This window comes from Cygnus olor, chromosome 4, assembly GCF_009769625.2.
Source record: "Cygnus olor isolate bCygOlo1 chromosome 4, bCygOlo1.pri.v2, whole genome shotgun sequence".
NCBI lineage: Eukaryota > Metazoa > Chordata > Aves > Anseriformes > Anatidae > Cygnus > Cygnus olor.
In genome coordinates this window covers 44908044-44932777 of record NC_049172.1, presented here as the reverse complement: position 1 = coordinate 44932777, position 24734 = coordinate 44908044, and the positions used below count along the sequence as shown (strand labels likewise).

The following is a 24734-nucleotide window of genomic DNA, read 5'->3' as shown; positions in this document are numbered from 1 at the left end:
TCTCTGATTATTTTGGTACTGCAAGAAAGCAAAAACAATCATTTGCTTAGTTCTCAGTTTCCTAGGGAATTATTTTATTTGGCATACAGAAATTATAAATAAGGCCAAAAAAAATGGCCTTACCAAGACAGGACCAAAGGTTCATCTAGAGTTCTTTCAGTCTGCACCAGTAGCCAGCAGCAGGTGCTTATGGAGAGAGTAAAGAGGATAAAAATGGTGGTATCTGGGAGGTGTATTCTTCTGACCCTAGTGTACCTGGCTGTTTTATGGACTTTCCGAACGGGAGACTGAGACTGTGGTATCCACTTCCAATTAAAACACTTTTATTCCATGCCTTTATCTGTTCACCACTCTCTCTGCTCCTTTCCCTCCCAGCCAACTAAACAAAACTGCACCATGCAAAACCCTCATGGGCTTTATTTGAATAATGATATGAATAAATATGAATATTTGAATAATGATACAAATAAATGCACGTATAGCCCCTTTAAACCATGTTTATAATTGTGGTGTCTACAGTTGCCTTGAACAGTGATTTCTACAGTTTAACCATGTTTTTTTATATGTCTTCCAGTAGGTAACTTAATGAGATGACCAAATGCTCCTTGTATTTTTTTTATGAGAGACTTTTATAAATGTAAATAACTTGAATCATTAGGAATCTGCTTACACTGTTGTTTAACCTTTTGTCAAAGAAAAAATATACTTAATCCAAATACACGTGATTTCTTGGGACTTTACAGTTTTATTGGGTGACCAATAAAACTTTAGACCAATAAAATCTTCCGAAAGATTTTATGTGATTGGTATTTAGAATTGACTGGCAGTACCAGTACCAGAATCCAAAGGAATTACTTGAATTACTATACAAGGTGGAAAAAAATGACTTTTGTTTTCCTGCCTTTTAGGTTCTTTCTGCCTTTTTCTTTCATCGTTTTTCTTACTTTTCTGTCCTTTCAATATTGAGAGTCCTTTATAGCAAAGTTGCCACCATGTATCTTCTTCTCTGCTTTACTTTGGGAGAAGGAAGGAAATAGCAGGGTGTTCGTCAGCTCCCTGTCAGGGTTGGTAAGGCACACTTTTTGCTTAACTAGAATAGCAAAAGTTAACAACTCTGCTGAATTTTCCTCTTGCATCTGTGACTGTAATCTTCTGATTTTCTTCCAGTTTGAGGAAAAAGTGAGAGACCAAGTGTCAATATCAATTTTGTTGTTGCAACAAAGTATGAATATAAAAAAAATAAATAGCAAAAATAATGAATAGCAAAATGTGAAACTAGGAAAACAGACAAGCTAGAATGTTAGCTAACAAGTTTCACGTATTTAAAATGCTGAGAGATTTCTGCACTGAATTCAAGCTTCTCATAGATGCTGCTGCATAGGTGTTTCACTTCGAAATAATCAAGGAGTAACCTACTAGCACTGAAAATTTGTTTTGGACATGGGTGATACTGATGATAAATTGGAATAGACTACCACATCGGTAGTTTTCTTTTGCTGCGCTAAGTGGTAATTATTGGGAAAAAAATCAAATAAATGGAATCATGTGACCAGTATCATCTATTCCTCTAGAAAAATGATATTCTAAACAGTTGTGCTTCCTCAGTGATCTCTGTTAGTATGCACTCTTTAAAAATTTTATGAAGTTTTTGTTTGCAGTGAGGAAAAAGTGCAGTTTGTATTCCTTTCTCATTAGTGACACATCTCTGTTAAGTTGCTGATAGCTTTGGAAGTCAGCTGTCTTTATTAAGCAGACCGAGGTGATACTACACAACAAATTGTCTTGATTATTTCTGCATTGCATAGTGGACATCCTGCTTCTCTACAGTGGGGCTGGGATGAGTGGGCATGTGCAATTTCCAGAACAAACTGGGATACACCAGCCTTACAAACTGTATGTTTTTCAACTGTCCATGTTAAAGGATGCAGTTCATCCTAAATTCATCTGCGTCATTGCAGCCCGTCATGCATGTTAGGTGTGTTAAAAGTATTCAAGTGCCACCTTCACTATTTTATGTATCTTCTGTAAAGTGTTTTAGTCAAAAATGTGACAGTAATGATAACAAGCACCAAAGTTTCACACAGGCAAAATTTTTGTTTGTATGCATTCAAGGAAGTAATGTTTGTGATCACATGGCAGGAGTTGAACCTTTCAAATTATGTGTGTGTTTATTTTACAGTGAGCAGAACTTGTCAACCAAAAAAGCTGAAAATGTGTTACATTCCGTATCCCAGCAGAACAGAAATTTTTATGGTAAGAATTTTAACTTGTATAAAGAATAAGAAGCTTTCTAGAAATAATTTACATATACCAAAATTGTAATGCTAACATACTGATATCACATAAGAGATGGATAGATTTCTGATTTTTTTTTTATTTTATAATGTTGCTGCAAGTTTGTCATGATATTTCATAAAAGTGAAAAATGTATAAAAGTTATCATTTTAATGGCAACACATAATGTTGTCTGTACCTAGGTCAAGAAAATCTGCAGGGAGTTGGTGGCTGTTTTGTGCCAGTGTGTAACTGCTACTGGCTGGTGTAGGTTCCCTGTACAAGCACCAGAAACACAAGTTTTTACCAGTATTCGTGATTTTTGGATGACATTATGCTGGTATATAAGGCATTCAGTGTAATTCATTTTCACTGCCTTTAATCAGTATTTTCTTTTTAATCCAATGCAAATGATTAAATGTGAATCTCATTTTCTTTTGCTTGTATTCTGCTTGAGAACGTATTTCTCAATTTAATGTTTTTTTAGTGATGGTGCCCATCTCCCACGCCCCCTCCCCCCCCCCCCCCCCCCCCCCCCCCCGAAAAAAAAAGAAGTCAAAAGAAAATGCAGTTCTTTTGTTCATTCCCTGTGTTTTCCAAAAAAAAACAAAAACATTTCCATGAGTGTTCTTAGTGGATACTAAGGAAGATTTTTTTTTAAATGTCTCGGTATGCTGTGGTACCATTTCTCTTTCTTCAAGATAAGAAGCAATATCAGGAAGAAACAACTTGTAATAAGGAAATCTACTTCCTTTTACATACTAATATGTCTGCTGGGTTTTTATAAATGCCGTGGCATATAAATATTATAGGTCAGCATGAGGCCAGCCAAAATCATTATCTACTGTTGCTGGAACAATGGAATAGTGCTTGTACAAAGAGGTGCAATAAATATTAAGACACTTCCCCAGGAAATGTTTGATTTTTTTTATAGATATCATACTACTTTTCAAAGAATTGTACACTACAGATTCTTCTAAGACTTAAATTTGAGAGAGATGATGCATTTGCCATACCACTTTGTTATTGTTAGTCCAATTACTTTTTGGTTGTAAAAAGAGAACTAATTTGGTGTTTTTACTTTTTTTTCATTTTGACAAAAACAAAAGCCCTCAAACCCAATTTTGCATGGAATGCAAAGATCTAGTTTTGTATGATATTTTTTCTACTGTAGTTCTGTAGTATAACTGTTTTTATCATTACCAGTGGAAGAAAGTATATAAACGCTGGGATAGCAAAGAAGGAAAAAAAGCCACTAGTGAAAATACAAAAAACGCTGTCAGAATGAGAAATAGTTGGGTTCAAACAATGTTTCAATTTATTGCTAAGTATTCTCTGGAGATTACTGTGTACTGTACTTGATTATATTTAAAACTTTGATCATGTTACAAATATTTCTTCAAAACTGTTACCTATTCCAAGTGATCCTCACAGTTATCATAAAACATAATTGTCATAAAGCATTGGTGTAAAATTCTCATCTTTTCAGTAATTCTGTTTCACTAACTAATTTTTGAATAGTTTTGTAACAAAACCATATGTAATTCTAAATTAAATGTGAAGTTTTCACGTGTGCGAGTTTTGGAAAACCACTTTTACTGTAAATGATAAATGGGCTGAAAAGAAATCTGAAGAATTTGATTATGTACATGGCCAAGGTTAAAGATTTAGACATAGGTTTTTTGCTTGTGTAAAAAGTGTCAGAACACCTTTAGGAAAAACAGTAGTAGTCATTTACAGGTACCAGTTGTACTGCCTTATGTTATGGTTCTGAATATTGTGACCACAACTAGAACTGGTAGGTAAACACTATATAGATTCCTAGAAAATGGTACTTTAACAAGGAAATATCTAGTCCTTTCTGAGAAAGGAACAAAATATAAGAAATGTTTGTTAGCTGCTCCTGGCAACTTGAAAAAATAACTTCTTGTCTCTTCTTGGGAAAATAACCGTGAACTTTTAATTGTGCCCACTGTTTGCGTAACTGTGCTTTGCCAGTTCCCGATTTTAACAGGAGCTGAATTAGGCTACTGTTCAGTGGTTCAGGAATTCTGTCCTTGACTTACAAAAATAAACTTATTGTTAGAGCATTTTAAAGATAGTAACGTATCACACAGTGGTTATGTAGATCAAATGGCTGCTTCTTTCACTGCTTGTAAGCAGTAGATAACTTGAGCTAAAGCAAGTGTCCCACATGGCCAGCAATTAAACCTAGAAGACGTATTTTCTAGATTTTTTTTTCAAAGTTCAGAGTACTTTTTGAACTATCCCTTCAGTCAAATAAAATGGTAATTCAAATGGGCTGAATGCTTTATGGAATCTTGTTTAAGATGCAATAATAAAAGCTACCTGTTCAGTGACTTCATTTAAATGATAATAAAATAGATGTGCTCAACATCAATGCCTTAAGTTAATAATTCGTTCCATTTGAGAAGAATTGCATCGCATTTGCAGAGTGGTGTTTTTAATATTGTAAATCGAGAGGTTTTTCTGTTAATAGTTGTTGAGCTCACTAGTATGAGACAATTTCAACCGAAATCTTGAATCATTCGGAAGCTCTTGTGAATATGGAAACAATCCCCAGATTGCCTTTAATTCTTTGTGACTTCAGAAAACCATACTTCTGAAAAAGAAAACATATCATCCTAGGAAAAACATATATTTATAGTAATATTTAAAATGTGCTTCTAAGGGAAAATTCAGTTGTTAACCTTTCTGATGCAGTAAGTCTATATGACTATTTTGTTTGAAGAACTGAGTAGTGAATTGAAGCATAAAGCTACGTACTTTCCTTAATGCAAAACAGAAACAAACAAATGTCTTTCTGGAGTGTCTATAAATGACAGATGAAAGACAAATAAAAACCCTCAGAACTAAATCTTAAACTGTAAAGGTTTCCAAATGCAGTCAAATAACCCTCAAAGGTTGAAATTTTAAGCACTCTCATTTCTGTTGTTCACTTTATGAATGTAAGAAGTTTTAAATTTTAAAATCAATGAAGCAAAGGTTAAGGTTCAGATTTTAAAACAAAGACCCAATAAACTTGATAGGAAGGGCAGATCATAATGAAGGGAGGATAACAGTTGATATTCTCTGGTAACAGTTGTTCCACTTCAAAACTTAAGCTCTCACATGTGCAAGTATTAAAAAAAAAAAAAAAAGTAGAACTGTATTTTCATTTTGCCTGGATGTTAAAAGCTAAGGAAAAAAAAAATCTGCTAAAAAGTATATAATAAAAGTTTTACAACTGCATGTTGCTCTAAAAGGAGAGTTTATTCAATAAAATGATTTTTTAATATATTTTTTAAAATACAGTATTTTTAAAACAAATTATAATGTGTTTACCTTCTTTTCTGGAACTGTTTTTGTTCCACATTTCCAAAGCTTCCAGTAAGTTCATCTGTGATTTCAGCTGAACACAGAAAAAGTCTGTGTTCAGGGAGAAGAATTTACCACAGGACATTCTTATTGGCAACTTAAAAAAAAAAAAAAAAATAAACCAACAAAAAACACTCATCAGGAAATCAAAACTACAGGAAACATGCAGCTAAAACATTAGTAAGAATTTGATTTTTTTTTTAATGTACAGAAATTGGGCATTGCAGAATTGTGCAAATGTTCTGTGTATGTAAATTAAGTCATTAGAGGAAAAAACTTTTGCTTTACTTGTTGGCTATAGAATGGGTGTTAGTCTTTTTACAAATCTAGATTGGCTATTCAGCTGTGAAAATAGCTGTTGATAAATCTTTTAAGATTGGTTTGTATTTGAGAGACCAGAACTACCTTTACTTATTGGTAAGCTGCTTATGACCCATTGATAAGGTTGTCGGTCTGCAGCTGAGCACAGTGCTCATGTGTCCCATATTTGGGTTTGCAAAGAATCTGGAGCCAAAATTCCCTATAGAGCCTGCGCCTGGTTTTAACCTTGCATGGATCTCATGTCAGCAGAAGAGAAAATAACACGTCTATTTTTAAGTTAGCTGGAATTCTGAAGACAGATCACCTGGTATTGCTGAGCAGCTTTGGTTGAGTGTGCCATGGGCATGCTAAAGAAACAGTTTGCTACCCTTTGCTGCCTCCTCCTGACAGATTTATGATACTGCCTCTTGGAAGGACTTAATGTGCTAAATTCCCTCAGAGTTTGGCTTGGAATGCACTTCACATCAGTCGGGTTTTGGAATTAAAGAGCAGTTGTATGGTCAATTTGTATGTGATTTTTAAGTAGGAATGCTCTTGTATAAAAACCTGTATATTCAAAGACTTAAAGCTAAAAACATTAGCTACAGACACAGTTAATCTAGAAAATTAATTGACTAATTTATTCCTAGACTGTATGCTGAAGACGGGTCTATGATTAAATACTGAACTGAAAATATTCACAGGAATTAATGTGACAGAGCCTGTGCTTTTCTCAGTAAAGTGATTTACAGTTCATTAAAATCTGTAGCAGAATGAAATGTTTTCTATTTGATTACCTCAGTGTTAGTTATCTCTGATGCCATGGCCTGCTGGAGAAGTTTTGAACTTCCTTTCAGGTTAGTCGCTTGACCCTTGCCAGTGTCACAAGGGCTCATTCAGTAAACATGTTTTCACATAAGTGTTCTTTCTAGGGTTGTGGTACTGTTTACCATGCTGGAATAGCAAGAATTTTTTTTAGTTTCAAGGCTCGAAGGAAAGCTGTATTGAAGGCTTTGTCTCTTCAGGTATATGCCTTTTTAGCCTCTACAACCTGTGTCTTTGTCAAAGATTTAACTTCTTTAATCTTTTATCTGTTAAAAGATAGGGCAGATACTGACCCTTGAAGTAAATCTCCAGCATTGCCCCAAAGTTTTTAGTTTAGTTGTCCTCTGTTGGGTTTTTGACTCAAGTCAAAAATGAGTTCATGAGTCAAAAGAATGCTTCCAAGACTTTAAAACTGGGGAAAATAAAACATGCAAATAATATATTAAAAAAATAACTTAGTAAGATTACATCAGTTAAGAACAGATACCAAATTTTTATAGCTTTTGCTGATAAAAAGAGGACAGCCTATGTTAGCTACTTTCCAACAGGGTAAATTAGTACTGCCTGCTGAATCAGAACGTTCCGCTGGAATTCAGGCAGTGTAGGCTGCCTTTTGTGAAGTACATTGCCATTTTTTCTGAAATAAGCAAAGTAGTTGTATGGATATAGTCCATACATTTACAAAATACAACTTTTGATTGACTGCAGAGCAGGTGACTGGTTATAATGGACCAATTATTGCATTAGGAAGACTTACAGTAACTATCTTCCAACAGAAAGACCATTGCTTGTCACTTGCCAAGAGTGTGTTTTCTTCTGTGTGGTGTCAACATGGATTCTTCAATGCTTCTTTTATTCGCTGTTAACTAGGAGCTGCTTTGTTCAGAAATTGTGTATTTTTAGAGAAAAATTCTTTGCTTTTGTCTGTGAATAGAAGGAGCTTCTTAGAGTCTGTGTAGTACTGCTGGCCTGAGCACTCTTATGTTGTGTGCTTAGGGCATGTGAGTGAGAATGCTCTCTGTCTGCTTCATATCTCTGCAAACTGTACAGTTATTGTAGGAGAAGTAACAGTTCTAGCATTTTTTGAATGTTTCAAGGGTGCATAATGCATTTCTCAAACAAAGAAACAAAACACAAGCAAAACCCCACTCTTACAGTATACATTCTGATTTGTTAATAAGTCACGTGAAAATTCAAAAGTAGTAATATATTATTACAAAATTTATTTTGGATATTTGAATAAAGGTGCTTTCATTAAAAACTATTTTTGAAAATGTATTTGTAATTAGATGAAATGAATTTTGAAAATATCTCTATAGGACTTAGATTGTGAACAAAATTGTGGTAATTACCTCTTTTCTGGCAACATTTAGAAAAGAGAGAGAACGTTTCCTCCAGATTACTGTGGATGAATATAAGATCTGATCTTCTGTGAAGAATCTTTTCCAAAAATGTTATTTTGACTTCTGGTAGATCTTGACAAGAATTAAGTTTCTTGTTTTGTTGTGTTTTGTTTGTGTATAACCTCTAAGAAATCACAAAGGAGTTGGACTGTATTTCTGCTTATTTTAAAATATTTTTCCACCCCCAGACTTGAGGAAGGACCCCGTCAATTCAGAAGTTAACTACAAACCTCACGTTAATTTCCCAACAGAATTACATTTGCAGGTGCCCAGTCCTCCAGTAAAGAGGTAACTAATACTAGTATTAATTTACTATGTAGTATTATTAAAAAAAAAAAAAAAATTCTGTAATGTGATAGTAATCAATATTAAGTATTGTTAAAGTATAATTAAAGAAGTTAAGGTATTAAAACTTTTTGACAGAAAATGCCTCTTGCATTTTATGTAATTTATAGGGATAAAAGCTTTGCTCTTGGAAAAAAAAAGAGTTTTTGTTATTTAGTGGATGGAACCAAATTTACGTAGTTTAAGTCATCTTACTGGAGCAATGGGTTTTAATATTTTTGTTTTGAATTTGTATTACATAACAAGTATTGGTTAACCAATTTTGTGGTTAATGCAATAACCCAATAAAGTTTTCAAAAGTTTGGCAGGAAGGGGGTATTGTCTGTTTAGAAGCTGCTGCAGTATACCTGCTGCTTCTGATTAGAACTGTAAGTGCTCAGAACCTCTTGAAAATCAAGAATCAAAATGCAAGTTTAGTTCCCGAAGTAACACCTAGCATTTGAAAAATGGAATTATAAGCCCAAATCACAAGGATGCTTAGAAGAAAACCAAATTCTTACTTGATACAGTCCTGAATCTTGAAGGAATTTCGTTGTTTGACTATTTAATCTCCCACAAAGTTTTCTGGGGACAGTGTACCTTTCAAATGAAAGAAGCTTGGAGTGATTTAATGCAACTTTTAATTAAATGGCTTATGTCAACTCAAGAATACTGAGGCAGTGATACCAGGGCTGTCACTGTAAAAGTTGCTTGCATCATTTGCCATTGTTACTCTGGCTTTAATGGATACTTATGTCCTCTGTGTTTTTGTATTTTAGGGCTGAAATGCCTGAGAGTAATAAGAAGCTTTTCCCATCATCAACTCTACAGCCAGTTCTTAAAGAGGTGGTGAAGTCAGAAAGTAGGAACAAGGCAAACGAACCGAATTCTTCAGAGTGGCTTAACCCAGACAGGTTTGAGAAGATGAATGTATCAGTATATTGTGCTGATGGCATACCCCACCCTTATACAGAAAACGTCTGTGGAAGGAAGCCAGTCAACAATGATTTTCACTCCTCGTCCCATCCGCAGCCTCTTCATGCAAGAATGTTTGTTCCCAAGATGGGGTTTTTGGCTTCTGTGCCGCAGAACCCACTGGAAAGGCCCGTTGTGCTGCCCCCTCCCTGTGAGCATGCCGGGCACCCAGTCCGCAGGGCGGATGCTCTTTGGGTGCCAGAAGCAGTTTACCAAAATCTTCCTCCCCCTTTACCTCCAAAGAAATATGCTCTGAATGTTTTGCCAGGATCAGAAAGTAATTCAGCAGCTGATGTAAAACTGACAGAAGCATTGCAAAATAACCCATTAAGGCAAGTAGGTACACCTTTAAAGTCTGCATCAGAAGCAAATGTATTTACAAACGAACAAAGGCTCAAAGAGCCATTTCAAGGGAATGAGTTGTTTGTTCATAAACCGGATTCTCCACCTAGCTTATCAGTTAATGACTTTTGGACAGTGTCTGAGAACTTCTTAAAGAAAGGATCTCGTCATATGGGACCAAGTGCTGGCTATGTGGATGGCAATGACAGCGTATCCCTAACAACGTATTTTTCAGTAGACAGTTGTATGACTGACACATACAGGATGAAATATCATCAGAGACCCAAGCTGTATTTTACCGACAGTGGAAGCTTTCACAAAGAAAAGCATCCATCACCAGCTGGAGTAGAACTGAATGCTCCCTACCATGCTACTCATGAGCCCAGGCATCCTACATCCGAGCAAAGGTACAAGGCAAATGTAGAAGGCATACATTGCAGTAGATAGAGCTAAAAAAATAAAAATAAAAATCTGGATCTGACTGTTGCATTTCACATAGTCTGTAAATGGGCACAAGCCTTGAATCTCTGTGTGTAAGTTGGTACCCAGTTGGCTGTACTTTGCCTAGGAGTTATGACTCTGTAAATGAATATGCAAATAGGAGGTGAGCAGAGGAGAAGAGGTGCTAAACTTCCGGTTCTTTGATTTATTACTGTAGTTGCCTTAATGCTTACCTCTGTTACTTGTCTCATCTTCTACAGTTTAGGTTGAAAATGGTCCCTTTAGGTGTATGCATCTTAGAGCAGTGGGATCAACTAGATGTTCCTGATTTTTTTTTTTTTTTTTAAGATTTAAATAGTTGCAGTTTAAAAAGCGTTCCTTCAGACTGTGGTCACTACATACTTAAACAAACAAAAGTGGTAAACGTATTACCATACATAATGCAGTAAATATAATGGAACAAAAGTGGTAAACATATTACCATATATAATGCAGTAAATACAACGGAGCAGTATTTTCCTGATAGGTAGCAGGAGGTTGTTTCTTCAGCTGACTTCTCTGAGAGTCTGTGCTTTCACAAACCTTCAAGTGTCTTTAATACAAGTTTATCCAGAGATTTTCTAACTTATTTAAAAGCCTTAATAATAATTCTTTACAAACTGTTTTGTTTTGCAAGTGCTAGGTAAGATTTTTAAAGGGAATTCAAGTAAATGGCAGTAATGTTATCCTATTAATATACCTGCTCTGTTTGTACACACTTTTAAACTTACACATTTATGAGATTTGTTCACCCTATAAGCTATATACTTTAACTTAGTCAAATTAAGTTTAACCACATAAGCTACAACCTGGTATAGGAAAATAGGATGCTAATTTTAAAATATGGATATATTATATAGCTATCAAATATACATTTTGGTAAGGTTTTAGAATTACGGAATCATAAAACAGCCCAGGTTGGAAGGGACCTTTGAAAGATAATCAGGTCCAATGTTTCTTGTGAAATGGCAGCTTAGATAGGATTATCTAGCATCCTGTCCAATTGAACCTTGAAAACTTCCTATTATTGGAGGCTTTCAGGATGTGATTGGACAGGGTGCTAGATAAGTGTGTCCCTATGGAGGTTGTTCCAGTGATTGATTGTTCTCACTGTTAATAAAATAAATAAATAAATAAATAAAAAATCGTAGATCAAGATGAAGTCTTTCCTGGTGCAACTTGTTACCCATTGCCCCTTGTCTTCTCTATGTGGCTCCTTGTGGAGAGTGAGCCTCCATCCTGTCTGTAGCCTCTCTTTAAGTACTTTAGGCATATTTGCTGTTTATGTTCTGTTCTGATTTATTCTACAGTTGCACACAAAGTCAGTGTTGCTATTTATTGAACTTCCTATCTTTTCAACTTGACATTTTAAGCAATGTTTAACAGGGATCAGACATAATTTTACCGACAGTTTTTTCCCTCTTTGGAACAGTTCTACAAATGGCTAAGTACTGTAATAGCAGGTAAGTCTGACTGAACCTGCAGCCATTCAGACTAAGGTGGCATGAGAAGAAGAGGTTCCTCTCTTTCTCTGTTCTAGCACTCTGCCCTGCCGTTTTGGCAGGTCTGGCATTTACTGTGTCTTTTGCTAACCTGACTTACTTCAGAAATAAAGCAGATTTATTTGGCATTTATTTGGTTAGGAAGTTAAGTCAGTGCACGGAAGTATTAAGTGACTGCTGGGGCAAAGCACATGGACCAGTGAGGATGGGGGAGAAAAGAAGGGTGAACAGGATTTTACCCTTCTGGCAACCCTGAGCGTTAGAAATGACCTCCTGCGTCTTGTGGTGTCAGAGGCATCGGCTTAGGGTTCAGTTCCAGTCTGTTGTAACACTGCACAATGTGTAATTTAGAATTAATGTCAGGAAGTCCTGACACAATCTGGAAAAATTGAACCTTATAATTATGTGTTACTGTTAACTTAAAATTGGGGTGGTGCTGACGACATCTAAACGTAAATGCCTTTTAGTTAAGAAAATAATGCAAGCAGGTTAAAAATGCATGGTAAACACACTTGATTGTGCTTGCACTGTTAGTCAGAGAGGCTTTTTTAATGTTTATAAAATTTACGCGAGTTTTAGTGCTTCAACAAAATGTTGAAAACTGTTTAGCGTGATTAACCAAGTTACGCATTTGGTTATTCTTTAAGGTCAGTGTTTTAAACTACTTGTAACTTATAGTATAAAACTGGAACATGATGTATGCAACAAACCAGGTGTCTTAGATTAATCTTATTTTTGTCTTCTTGATCAAAATTTATTGTAGCACTTGGAAAAAAAAAGAATTCTAGAGTTTATAGTGCAAAGAATTATGCATGTTTAGGTATGGTTGCTGGAAAACAGCAACTTGAAATTATCCCTTTGTAAGCAAATCAGTGGAATAGAGGAAAAAAGCCTTGAACATGTAAGAACTTGGAAGATTCCTTATTGTAGTATTTTTGAAAGATTTCAAAACTTGTAAATTAATCTTTTCTAGTGTACCTACAGCCATGTTACATAATATACATAGCCAGTTAAGTAAAACTGTCTTCTAATACTTGTGTAAAAAACAAAGATTACGTAATTTTTAAAAAATTTATAATTTTTAAAAAAAAAAAAAAAAAAAAAAAAAAAAAAAAAGTTTGCAAAAATCTTGTATTTGAAATGACAGTATTTTTATGTATAAATAGCACAGCAACAACTGTGAATGATAACAGCTATTTTTAAACATGCATAACAATGTTCATACTTCTGTACAAAAAGCAATATGAATGCCTATTACTGATGCCAATGAACTTGGTTTCCATTAAGCACAACTGGTAAACTTATTTTTAAAGTAACTGCAGTAATTTAGATGTACTTCCGTCTTATTGCTTTGCTTGAAACAACCTTACCAGACAACTTCTTAGGTGACCCATGTTTACCAGGTATTTAATAGTAAACAGACAGCTAATTCAGGCACCTTTGTTTTTATATTTGACTCTGCACTCCGTGTATGTATGTAATATTTGCTAATGAATATGTGATAACTTGTTTTGACTTATCTAGGGTGCCTATTTATTTTTTTATAAATGTCCCCTTCTGGCTATAGATTTGTATAAGAGCCTAGATGATTTTTGTAACAGTAAATACATTAACAAGTCTTGTAATTAATATATTTTTCAGTCTTTAGAATTATTTTCTTGCAAAGTTCTGCTTGTTCAAACTATCAGATTAAAAACTTAAGATGTCTTTGTCTCTGTTCTTTCTGTATGCCACACACAAACCAAAACCCAAACCCACACCAAGACCCCCATACCACATTTTTAAACGATGACGGTTAATACTAATGCTTGTAAGCTTTGAAGAGAAGGTGGTTGTTATCATATTTGAAGTAAAATTCATTTTGTTAAATACTGGCTTGTTAATAAGCTATTTAGCTTTCTAAATACCTATGAAATGCATAAATCAATTTTAATACCATAATCCCATAGATTTGGTGACAACTGCTTGATTAGTTATACTTTATAGTGCTACTCTGTTGGGGTAAGTGAAGTGAAGTTTGCTTTTATGTGTATATTTAGGTACTCCAGGGGGTGTATGAAATAGCTTGAGCTCAAAGCATCACAAGCCTGTACTTTGATAGCTTTGTTTCCTGAGATACGTAAAACTCTGTCTTTCAGACCTGGCTGAAGGGAAAAAAATAAATCACTACAGAATAGCTTGAGATTTCTTTTAACCTTCTAAAGTCAATTCAGTCAACATTTTTTCTCAAGTCTGCTTTACAAAAGAGAAATGGAACATTACAGTGATTACAGTGCTTCCTTAGTAGGTTTTTCCCTTGAGATTTCACTGTGAAATCATGTTGGGGAAAAAAACAGTAGCGAACTTGTCTCTTTAATAGGCTCATTTGAAATAAAATAAAAGTTAAAAAAACAATTTTCCTCTGTGTGAGAATGCAATCATAGTTCAGCTTTTTTCTAGCCCGAGTCAGGAGTGCTGAAACCACTTTTTCATAGGTACTACCAACCCATGTCATAAATACTACCAGGTACAGGTATAAAGCTTTAAGCTCACTTCTGAACGCACAAACCTGATATATAATTGAACCTACTGTCAACTGAAGAATTGTTTGTGAAAAAAAAGAAAATGTGTACCCACTTTCATGACCTGAAACCTATTTAACCTGATCGCAGCCTCTTCTCAATGTGTTAGAGGATGCTGGAACACCCTACACTTGAGTCTCTGAAGTCCAGTTATATTTTGTATTTATTCCTGGGAAAAAAATACATGTACTTCTCACAATTAAGGGTATTTACACGGGAAAAATACACAAGGCAACTGAACTGCTTCCACCCATAGTTAAAGACTTTCTTTCTCAAAACCTGATTATCTGGTAAAAATCTTACTCTGTGTACTTAGCTTCCTTTTCTTTCTCCTGAGCACGAGCTATTCCTTAACGTAACATTGTTTTGAAGGCCTCGTTATAGTCAGAGACACACAAAATTTTGATGGGGCACGTGGAAGTTGAAGGGCCGGTACTATTTACAGCTGCTCACAGATGTAGGGAGGAGCGTACTTCACATGTAACCTGCCTACGAAGGCTCTTCTCGTAAGCTCCCTCCTTCACTGTTCACAGCAAGGTGCTCAGAACTGACTCAGTCAGCGAGGACAGCACCCACTGCTACCCGCTGCCACGTTCCAGAAAGCTCAGTAACTGCTGAAGCACGAATCTCCTACACACTGTGGTACAAAGAGAGAATGGTACAACAGGCAAACGGGTAACAACATACTAGCACGCTCAACTTCTCCAAAGTAAGACAGCAGAGGTACGTTTCATCTTTCAAGCAATAAGGCCTGAGTTACAATTCCCGTCTCTGTGAGAGCTGCGTTTTATTGTCAATATAGTCTGTCCCCTCGGTCGCTTTTTTACAAAGAGTACACATTTTCACGTATGCATCATAAATATTCAGGCGCAAACGACCAAAGAGCAGCCGAGCCGTCCCGCGGACTCCGAAGGCACAGCGCGGGGCAGGGCGGGCGCGGCTCCCGCCTCAGGAGGAGGTCCCCAGGTGCGAGCGGAGGCGTCGCCACGGCCGCCTCCTGCCGGGCGGGTCCCGCTGCTCTCCGTGAGGCGCCGAGCGCCGGGGCCGCGGCCCTGCGGGGCATACAGACGCCGGGTCAGGGGCTCCCCGCGGCACGGGCTCGGCTCCGCACCCCCGGCCAGCCCCGCGGCCCCCCCGACCTCAGGGAAGCAGGTAGATGAGCACGAAGAGCGCCAGGTCGAAGAGGACGAAGAGCCACAGGTCCAGCCAGTACGACTGCCCCGACAGGGCCGGCGCCGGCACCGCCGCCGCGTCCCGCTCCGCCTCCGCCTGCTCCCGGCGCCGCGACGCCGCCGCCGCCGCCATCTTGTCGCTCCGCTCCGGGAAGGGTCGGGGGCGGCGCCCGGCGCGCAGGCTCCTGCAGCCCTTCCGCGTGCGGAGCCAATGGGAGGCGAGCGCACGTCCCCGCCGCCACGCCCCCGCGCGGCCGCACCCGAGGGAGGGGCTGGCGCGTCACGTGACGAGGGGCTGGTGACCGTTAGCGAACGTTGGTGGCGGTTGGTGACCGTTGGTGGCCGTTGGCAGGGAGCTCCCGCGGCGGGAGCCTCCCTCAGCCCGTGGCGGGCATTTCTGCCATAGTACCAGGGCTCCTTCTGTCAGTCTGCACAGGGACTTGTGTGGAAATAAACATTCCCCACTTGCTGGGTCAGCTTCTTGGGGGGCGGGTGGCTTGCTGGAGCAAACTGAAGGCTCCTCTAGGAAATCTTGGTGGGAAGATACCCAGGGAAACTGGAAGTTGTTTTAAGATACGTGCTTATCTTTGAAAGCTGGTTGCAGCTTGTACGCCTTAAACCATCGTGGAGAAATTCATGCACGCTGTGGGCTTTACGTAGCACGTGACCACATAAAAAATTCAAAGAAACGAAGCTGCACAGCCTGTACTGCCCTCTGACAGACATGCCAATTCACTCGGAGTTGGAAGGGGTGCAATTATTTTCATTTTGTCCAGAAGAGTAACTAGAAATTAGTGATTATACTAAACAAAAGCATCTTCATTGGAGCTATTAACCACTTTTAGCCTTGCATCAAGAGAAAAAGCAATGCTCTGTGCAGAATACAGTTGATCCTACCTCAGGTATTAGAGACTGAATCTTTACTGTTTTTTCCTTATTTTTCAAGTACAGCTGCCACCTGCATCTGTCTGAAGTATATGAGGTTGTTGAACACTTTTTAACTTATATCTTCAGGTTGCTTCTCACACCCTTCCTTCCTATCAATGTACCATTCAGTTAATGGCCTTGTATGTAATCTAGAATTTGCTAAAATAATTTCTCAAATACTTAAAAAAATATCCCACACAACAACAACAAAACAAAAACAAACAAACAAAAACCCTACCTAGTAATTATCCTGTACTTTTGTTTAGCTTTTCGTACTTCTGCTGTCCAATCTTACATCTCTTACAATCAATATTGGGGACTGGAGAAAATCCGAATTGTTTTGACGAAGGATGGTGCTCACTAATCTGAAATCGAATCCAGTTGGCGTCATGAGAGCCTTTTGCCATTAGAGGGAGCTCTGAGACCCTGAAGACTACAAAAGCATAGGCTGGAGAGGCTTTAGCTGTAGAAATGACTGAAGAAAGAACATTCTCTTTTCTACCCAGCAAAAAAACAGTCGAGAGAGCCAAGAAAACAGTGGAATAATTTTCGAGAGGAATTAGAAAACAAACAAACAAACAGGCAAAAAATTAGAAGTGTAAATGTGCCCATTAAGAAATGATATTTGAAACCAGGAGCTCCAGCAGCATATCAATAAGCAGACGGCAGAAGGCTATTCAGCTGCTTCCCATCCTCAGGGAATTGTGTGCTGACGTGCTGTAAGAGACTACAGCTGCACTCGTGCTGTGGGTTAGAGCTCGGGGCTGTCCTCAGGTCCCCGTGGAGGTATAACCTTTTAGCAAGGCCCTTGCATGGATCAGCCTTTTTCTCACTGTGACAGTAGAAGGAGGAAGGTGTAAAGAGCTCAGAAACAAGCAGAGAGTCCTGGGGCATGTTTGCTGCAGGACAGAAGTGCCCACAGCACCCAGATGTATTCTGCTGCTGTGTCAGCAACCACGCAGGGCTGGAAGAAGGTGCCCTTCAGTCATGGGGACAAGGACTGGATCGCCACTGGGAGGCTTAGTTATGGGGACACAGCAGATCTAGACTAAAGCTGGCCCTCAAGAGGCATTTTTATTGCCACCCCTAGGAAATAGTGCGACTCAAGGGAGTTGAGTCTGGGGTGAAATCAGCAGTTACAGACTGAGTGACGTGAGCAGAACGTGGTACACGTATTTGTCACCCATCAGAAGCACCAGTACTTGAAGCCAGCTTTGTCTGAAATCATTCTTTATCGTGGTAAGATACCTTGAATATTTTTATTCATGTCCTGAAAAAAAGTTTCTGACATTCTTCCTAACACAGAATGATTTTGAGCCCTAATGTATTGGAACAATTCTAAATCCGTATGTTTTAAAAGCACATCCACACTTTAAAAAACAAATATAGTGAAACTGTTTTATGTGAGATATCTGTATATCATCAGCAAGTGCTTTATATTACTCCTATTGATATCAGCAAGGCATCAGAGATATCATTTGAACCATCAAAGTGAGAGGTATTATCTGACCATATTTTTATTTATTGTGCATTTATAGTTACATATAAGAATTTTAGAGGCTTGGGGGTTCCCAGCTTTCTAGTAAGTTTTACCATCCTTATTACATAATACTCAGTACACAGAGAAACCTTTAATCGATATAAATATAATGGTAAGGAAACTAAGTCACCATTTAAAAACCAGTGCAAAAATATTTAGGTTCTGATTATAGAACATAATTTTGCCAGCCTTTTACAGTCATGTAGGACTTCATAAAAATAACACTAGCATTTGTTTCAAATTGTAATTGAATTTTGTTTATTCAAGGCAAAACACTAAATGTAAACAAACATGTTTTCAGTAGCAGTAAGTGATCACAACTTTTTAGGTGCTGTGAGGGGATAAAAGGAAAAACAACAGGGTATATGTAGAAAAATGGCCTTTTATCATTGGATTTCAGTTCTAGTACTGTTCTGGATGAAGAATTTAGCACCTTTTGAAGAATCTCTTGGCTTCAACTCCTTCATACACGTAGGTCTGTTCAGAAAATAAGAAGAAAAATCAGTGACTGCTTTCATAAAATCTCATTTTACAGATTCTATTGAGAAACAGCAAAGGCAGTTTAATTAATTGTGGGGCCTACAGGACCTCGTAAGGGCTCTGAGGAAAGGAACGTAAGGAAAGCAGCCTATTGACAATAGCCATAAATTCCCCATGCAAACATTTGAACAATTTTTGGAGGCTTAAAACAAAACAAAACAAACAAACAAAAAAAACCACCAAGGTGTTAAAGAGCTGTATTCCCAATAAAATTTCTAAACCAGTGCCTTTTTTTTTTTTTTTTTTTAAGAAATGTGAGAGGTTAGACTGTATGATTTTGATCTCAGATCTCACACCTGGTTATTTATTTTTAAGAAGTTTGCGTCCAGCTAGTGGAAAGGATCCTGAAACATTGTGATTCACTTCAGTCTCTGGCTTTACTGCAGAGCAGTGAGGCATTTCCCATTTGTCTCGAGTTTTCCCTTCTGTCATCTACTCAGCCCACCCCAACACCAACCCCAGCCCTGAGCTTCGTTTGAAAAGGACATTTATCAGGCACTTGAGGGCATTATCCTGTATGAGCTCCTGCAGTAAGGCTTTTAGAAGTCAGAAAAGGGCCCTCACACTGAAGTATGTATATGTATACTTATACATATACCGTATATATATGTATACATACATACTATGTATGCTATATATGTAATATGTATGTACCTTCTATATATAGCTTGTATTCAGAGATGTGTTGATAAGATACAGTTTACACGGGTGGGAAAAAAAATCACATATTTTAAAGTTTTATTTTATAGTTTTAAATTTTGATATATTATTAGACTTGAGGATTTTAAGTGAAGATAAATGAGGTTGCTTGGCTTGAAGAAAATGCTTTCTACTTTCAAAACAGTCTGAAAATGTGCTTATTTTCAGGTTGTTACGTGTTTAAATTCCACATAAGTGACTGCTTAACTCACCTGAACGAGTTCATCGCCGACGATTTCTCTGTATGCTGTGAGTGCCTTTCCATTATCTTTTCTTGTAAATGTTCCTACAAGTTTATTTCCTTCCATGTTCCAAGAACCCTATGATGAGAAATATATATATATATATTACAATAAACACAGCATTCTGTGTTTATTATGATTTGATTTAAATATATCTGATATCTGATTTGATTTAAAGACTGCAGGAGTGCTTTAAGGTGAGCAGAGATTAAAACAGTATAATCAAGTTTTTATGACATAGTTGGACAGGCTATAAAAATGAAATATTAATAAAACTAATAGTTTATTTAATTCCCTATTTGTCAAACTAATTTTTTTTAGTGCTCAGTTGATTTTACCTTTTCTCTGTATAGTTAATTTCTTACAATACCCTCACTACACTCTATGTGGTGTACTTGAGTATTATAAAATGCGAAATTGCACGTGCCTGGGTTTCTGCATGTGAAGATTGCTGGATACTCTACTTTTGGGGCACTGTACAGAACACTGAGCTTCCTGTTACAGTGTTAAACCATTAATAGTTAAGACTAACTTGTGATCTTGTATATATGCTGCAAGCATTCCTGGACAGTCAGACTTTAAAAGTCAAATTTAAATTAAAACCTAGGAAAACAGGTCATTAATCCTGAAATTGTACTTCAGAAAGTTGTTACTATATAATAAATATATAATCATATAAAAAGTATCTTACAGTAAGTTCAGTCCCATCAGCCAGACTGTATTCAAAGCTGACTCCCAGAGTGAATTCAATATCGATGGTACGGAAGTTGCTTGATTCTTTGACAAGAAATTTGTTTCCGTCTTGTTGAATAGTGATCTTCAGATTATCATGGGCTCCTAACTTCCTTTTCATAATGTTAATACCTGGAAAAATCAATTAACATAAATCAGGAAAAAAAAAAAAAAAGAACATCATATTTGTATCTTTGTAGTGACATTTATGTGGTCAGCTGAGCTTAGCCCAGCATTCTGACCCAGATTTTTATTCTTCTCCACCTTTTACTGAGGCAGTGTTCAGTAGTACAGATATAATACAAACCACTAGCCAAGTGGAATAGGTGTTTATATCCATATTACAGGCAATTTGGACAAGCTTAAAGTAAGCATCCACATGTTAAAATGACTTGAATCGTGTGTGTTCTGTAAAATTGAAGACCAATGGTTTTCTTCCTCCCTAATTTTTAAACCAGTTTTATGTTATCAAAATAATATTCCTGGTATAGAATTCTGTTTAAAGTTTACCATTCAAATACTCTGAACATTTTCCACGAATGTAATCTTAGAAGTCTTAGAGATTCTTCTGCTGAACTAACTCTACTGGAATTAGCTGGATTGTTTAAGATAATGTAATTAAAATCAGAATCTTTTTCTACTTCTCTGTAGAATCTTTTCCCCTCTCTGTAGAATCTTTTGGAAATAAATGCAGGACAGTGTACTAGGATAGAGTAGCAAACAGCAAAAGACAAGTTAGCCAGAAGGTAGTGCACCAAAAGCTTGAGTTTGGAGTCAGCCATAGCAATATCAAGCTTTTAGAAGGCATTGGAAAAGTAAGGCTTACCCATGGTCTCCATGAATTTTTCATAGTTTTCATTTCTGTCTATTTTCCAAGCACCATTAAATGCCATCTTTCTGTCTGTAGGAGGACTTCCGTGAAGTAGCCGAGCTTTGCAAAGAGAATTTATAAACTGGCTTATCATGAAAGCAATTTACATGATGATGTGGCTGGCTAAAGCTCAACTGTTGCGCTGATCTTGTCAGGGAGAGGTTTACTGTAGTTTAAACCAATTTTCAAATCGTGACCAGACTGCTTGCTGAATCTCTCCTTTATTGCCCAAAATTATGATAATATCTTTATTACACTTCTTTATAAACAATCATTAATCCATTCATTTTTTTTAATCTTATTTGACTTGTAGTAAAAATTGTCTATCTAGTGAAAGTAATGATTAGGCTAAGAAAGTTTACTGACATTTTCTCTCTCTGGTGTATAGAACATCATACTTGAGGGAGAGTCTCTATACAGCTGGAGAAACTCTATTTACCCAACAAACCAAACACAAATCTCTACCTTGTCTATTGGCAGAAGTCTGTTCTACTCTACATAATAAACATCGGGTGGAGAATTTACTGAGTGTCTGCAGGTAGTTTCAGAAAACTATTCACTTTCTTCTTGTCTAGTGCTGAGCTGTGAAAATTGTGATGATATTCTGTATTCATGTGCTCACTCAGTTTAAATTCTGAGCAGTTTCTAAAGATTGTCTATATTATAACACACTCAGTGAATGCTATGTGTTTTACCCATTCCTACAACAGAAAAAGATGCCACAAAGTGAATATACCTGATGTGGTTGGTTTCCATAGGTCCCAGGTTTTGTCTGTTCAGGGATAATGCTGAACTTGAGCCTACCCTTTCCTAGCTTCTTCTTCCCCACACAATAGCTCTTCTTAAAACTGAGCAAGTTTGCCTGTACCAAATCTGTCTGTGGCAAATTTAGGATTATAATTACGCTGTTCTTATGGATGGCATTAGCTTTACTGTCTATTAGCTTCAAAACGTAAATCCTGAATGCTGAACTGAATTTTGCTTAGCACACAGGTGATGGGGTTGTGCTCTGCTTAATGAATTTTAACAGCCTCATGTTATCATAATCTTGTCCACCTGTGGATTCCAGACTGCAGCAAGAGGTTTTACTGAGGTACAACCCAGTGATACTTGCTAGTTACCAGAATACTGTATTTTTTCCCTCCAGTCAGCTTCATTTTGAAACCAATGCTAATGTCACGTGCCAAATGCATGGTTCCTGGGAGGTTGCTGTACCCCCAGGGGTTCTGCAGCTGGGAGAGAGCAGAAACCCCCAGACATACCCCTTTTCTGCATGAGAAGGTTTACCCACAAGTGGCAAGGATTGGGGTGGTGGACATGGGTCCTCTTCAGGCTGCAGCTTGTCCGCTCATCTTCCTCTGTTCCAGCTACTGTAGTTCCCATCCCTTGTAGCCACAGTCTTTCATCTTAGAAATGCCTTTTTATTCTCTCTAAGACTAAGGAGAAGCAGAGTCTGCCATTCTTCCTGTAACAGCTACCTCTTCTCTCCCTTTCCTTCTTCTTATAATCCTGTCATTTGACTTAGGGAAATATATACCTGCTAGTCTGGAGATTGGAACTGGATAAAAATCAACCAGTTCTAAGGTAGGAGATGTGTAGTTGTATTAGCACCCTGCTAAACCCAACTCGATGTCTCAAAGAATATCACAGCCTGTGCCCAGTGCTGTGCTACTCATGGACACCCATCTTACTATTCAGCCAGCTCCAAAAATGGCCAAGATGAGTGTCTGTTTTTAAATTGGATTATTTCTTCTTTTTTATTGCATTGGAGTATCTCTTGACCTTTGTAGTTATCATTGTCGATCTATATTATTTATGTAGTACATAGACGTAAACAAAAATATGATGTCAGGTTATAGTTCACCAGATTTACAGTCTCCTTTTTTTATAGTCTTTGCAGAAATGTTCTTTCCGTCAGTGGTGTAGTCGCTTGTCTTGAATCCAGTAAATAACTGAGGCTGTGCAGCAGTTCAATGTAGAAGAATATGTATATATAATTTTTGTGCATATGTATAGCATAGAGCATTTTTTGTATGAAAAGATTGAAATACTTTTTTGGATTTTTTTTTTTTTTTAGATAGATACTTTCAAAGTACTATATTTGGTGCTTAGGGACATGGTTTAGTGATGAGATTGGTAGTAGGGTGATGGTTGGACCAGATGATCTTGAAGGTCTTTTCCATCCTTAATGATTCTATGATTCTATGATTTAAATAATGGCAACAGGTCTCTAATTCACATTGTTTCAGGCCCATATGAAATATAACAAATAGGAAACTACTGCTTATTGAGCACTTCAAGAGAGCTTTTCTAACTTTTAGGTGGGTTCTGTATTCTCTCCAAGAACCTGATGATTAATTTCATTTAAGAAATGTTAAAATATCTGAAGTAATCTTCTATGTATTTAAACAAAATTAACATTGCTGATTGCTCTCCTCATTTAAACCATCTTCTTAAGCTCTGAAAACAAAACTCAGAGTAGTGATGTTCCACAAATTAAGTATGAATTTCTGCATCCAACTTAGTCCAGCAGTTCTCTTGAACCTTGAAAAAGAGAGCGGGTCTTCTGGAGTGAATCCTAAACTAGCAGGAACTTCTCTCAGATGTGCTTTTCCTGTCAGTTATCTCACAGTTTGCCTCTCCCCACTTGTGATTCTGTGGCCTCCCTCAGAAGTCAGGCTAAGCAGCCAGCTCTAAACCTTTTCACCATAGGAGCAGCAATTGGTTGGTCCTGAATTTTCCATTAACAGCCTGTTGCTTCATTTCTTCCCCATTTTCCCTTCCTTAGTATTTCTTTTCACTGAGTATGAATCCTTAGGATCCTCTTCAGATCAGCCCCACAGCTGTGTTAGTTAAGCAGGAACCTCACAGGTGGTTGATATTTATGAGTTATATGGGGTCTCTCCGCTGGTGTGGCACTGATGGCACAAGGAGCTGTTCTTCCCGAGGCGTGGTGGAATGTCAGTGTCAGAACAAGCAGCTGCATTTTTATGAGATTTAACTCACACTTTATGAGTTACTTAGGACTACTAACACGCTACAATCTGACTTCAGATTTCTTATATGTAAAAGAATGACGCTATGTACACTTCAGAGTTGAGTTCCTGCAAAAGCTTTCTTTTCCCTTCTAAAATTATAACTAAGATTGTTTTTGTAGATTTTTTTTTTATGTTGGAATATCTCACTATCCTTTTTTTTTCTTTTTTTCCCCTTCTTCTAGCTTTCTAGCTTTTCCTTTTGCAGATTTCAAAACTACAGTTTTTGTTTAGATGCTGCATTGAAAAATCTGTTTAGTATTGCTGGTTGCATGAAAGTCTTGAAAGCTAAAGGTGTGGATTCTTGTATTTGTGGCTTTAGTCAGTTTGCCAGCTGTAGGACACTAGAAAAAGGCAAACTTAACTTTGAAGTTTGATCTTTAAATGAGGTGGATGGAAATCAATGATTAACTTATACTGCTTTGCCAATCTCATAATGCCAGCCTCTGATAAACACATCAAGCTGTATTATGAACATAATTCAGAATGAGATTCCAAAGATCAGGGTGGCAAAAATGCTTTTGCAGTGGGTTGCATTCCTCTATCCCATTTATTGTTTTGTGGCTTGTCTTCAAGTTGTTCAGCCTAAAATTAGCAAGGACAGTAAACTCT

The 24734-nt window shown here is 37.3% G+C and overlaps 2 protein-coding genes across 6 annotated transcripts in view; one reads left to right on the top strand and one right to left on the bottom strand.

Moving 5' to 3' along the window:
- The window catches only part of USP53 (ubiquitin specific peptidase 53), a 40613-nt gene extending 26204 nt beyond the window's left edge, over positions 1–14409 (top strand). For all 3 annotated transcript variants that reach the window (XM_040556204.1, XM_040556205.1, XM_040556206.1), the window contains exons 14-16: positions 2180–2253; positions 8369–8468; positions 9284–14409. In XM_040556204.1, coding sequence (XP_040412138.1) covers positions 2180–2253; positions 8369–8468; positions 9284–10268 — 1159 coding nt within the window. In that variant the 3' untranslated portion in view covers positions 10269–14409. The remainder of the gene's footprint in view (positions 1–2179; positions 2254–8368; positions 8469–9283) is intronic.
- Positions 14410–15134: 725 nt separating this feature from the next.
- On the bottom strand, positions 15135–23159 carry FABP2 (fatty acid binding protein 2). 3 transcript variants are annotated; one of them, XM_040556213.1, is made up of 6 exons: positions 21824–23159; positions 21043–21147; positions 20176–20348; positions 19455–19562; positions 15504–18480; positions 15135–15416 (listed from the first exon to the last, which is right to left on the bottom strand). In XM_040556213.1, exons 2-5 carry the CDS (start codon positions 21107–21109, stop codon positions 18430–18432), a joined length of 399 nt encoding a protein of 132 aa, XP_040412147.1. In that variant the 5' UTR covers positions 21110–21147; positions 21824–23159; the 3' UTR covers positions 15135–15416; positions 15504–18429. The 3 variants fall into 3 exon arrangements, with proteins under 3 accessions (XP_040412147.1, XP_040412145.1, XP_040412146.1); XM_040556211.1 differs by having other exon boundaries at positions 21043–23159; XM_040556212.1 differs by having other exon boundaries at positions 15135–18480; positions 21043–23159.
- Between the last annotated feature and the right edge of the window lie 1575 nt (positions 23160–24734).

What these genes read in the sequence shown, in the direction of transcription:
- FABP2 (XM_040556212.1), bottom strand. Translation starts at nt 21,181, where the DNA reads ATGATAAGCCAGTTTATAAATTCTCTTTGCAAAGCTCGGCTACTTCAC. An exon ending in CTGATGGGACTGAACTTACT is followed by an intron (nt 19,563 to 20,175) that starts GTAAGATACTTT and finishes TTCTCATCATAG; the next exon opens with GGTTCTTGGAACATGGAAGG. An exon ending in TCGGCGATGAACTCGTTCAG is followed by an intron (nt 18,481 to 19,454) that starts GTGAGTTAAGCA and finishes TTTTCTGAACAG; the next exon opens with ACCTACGTGTATGAAGGAGT.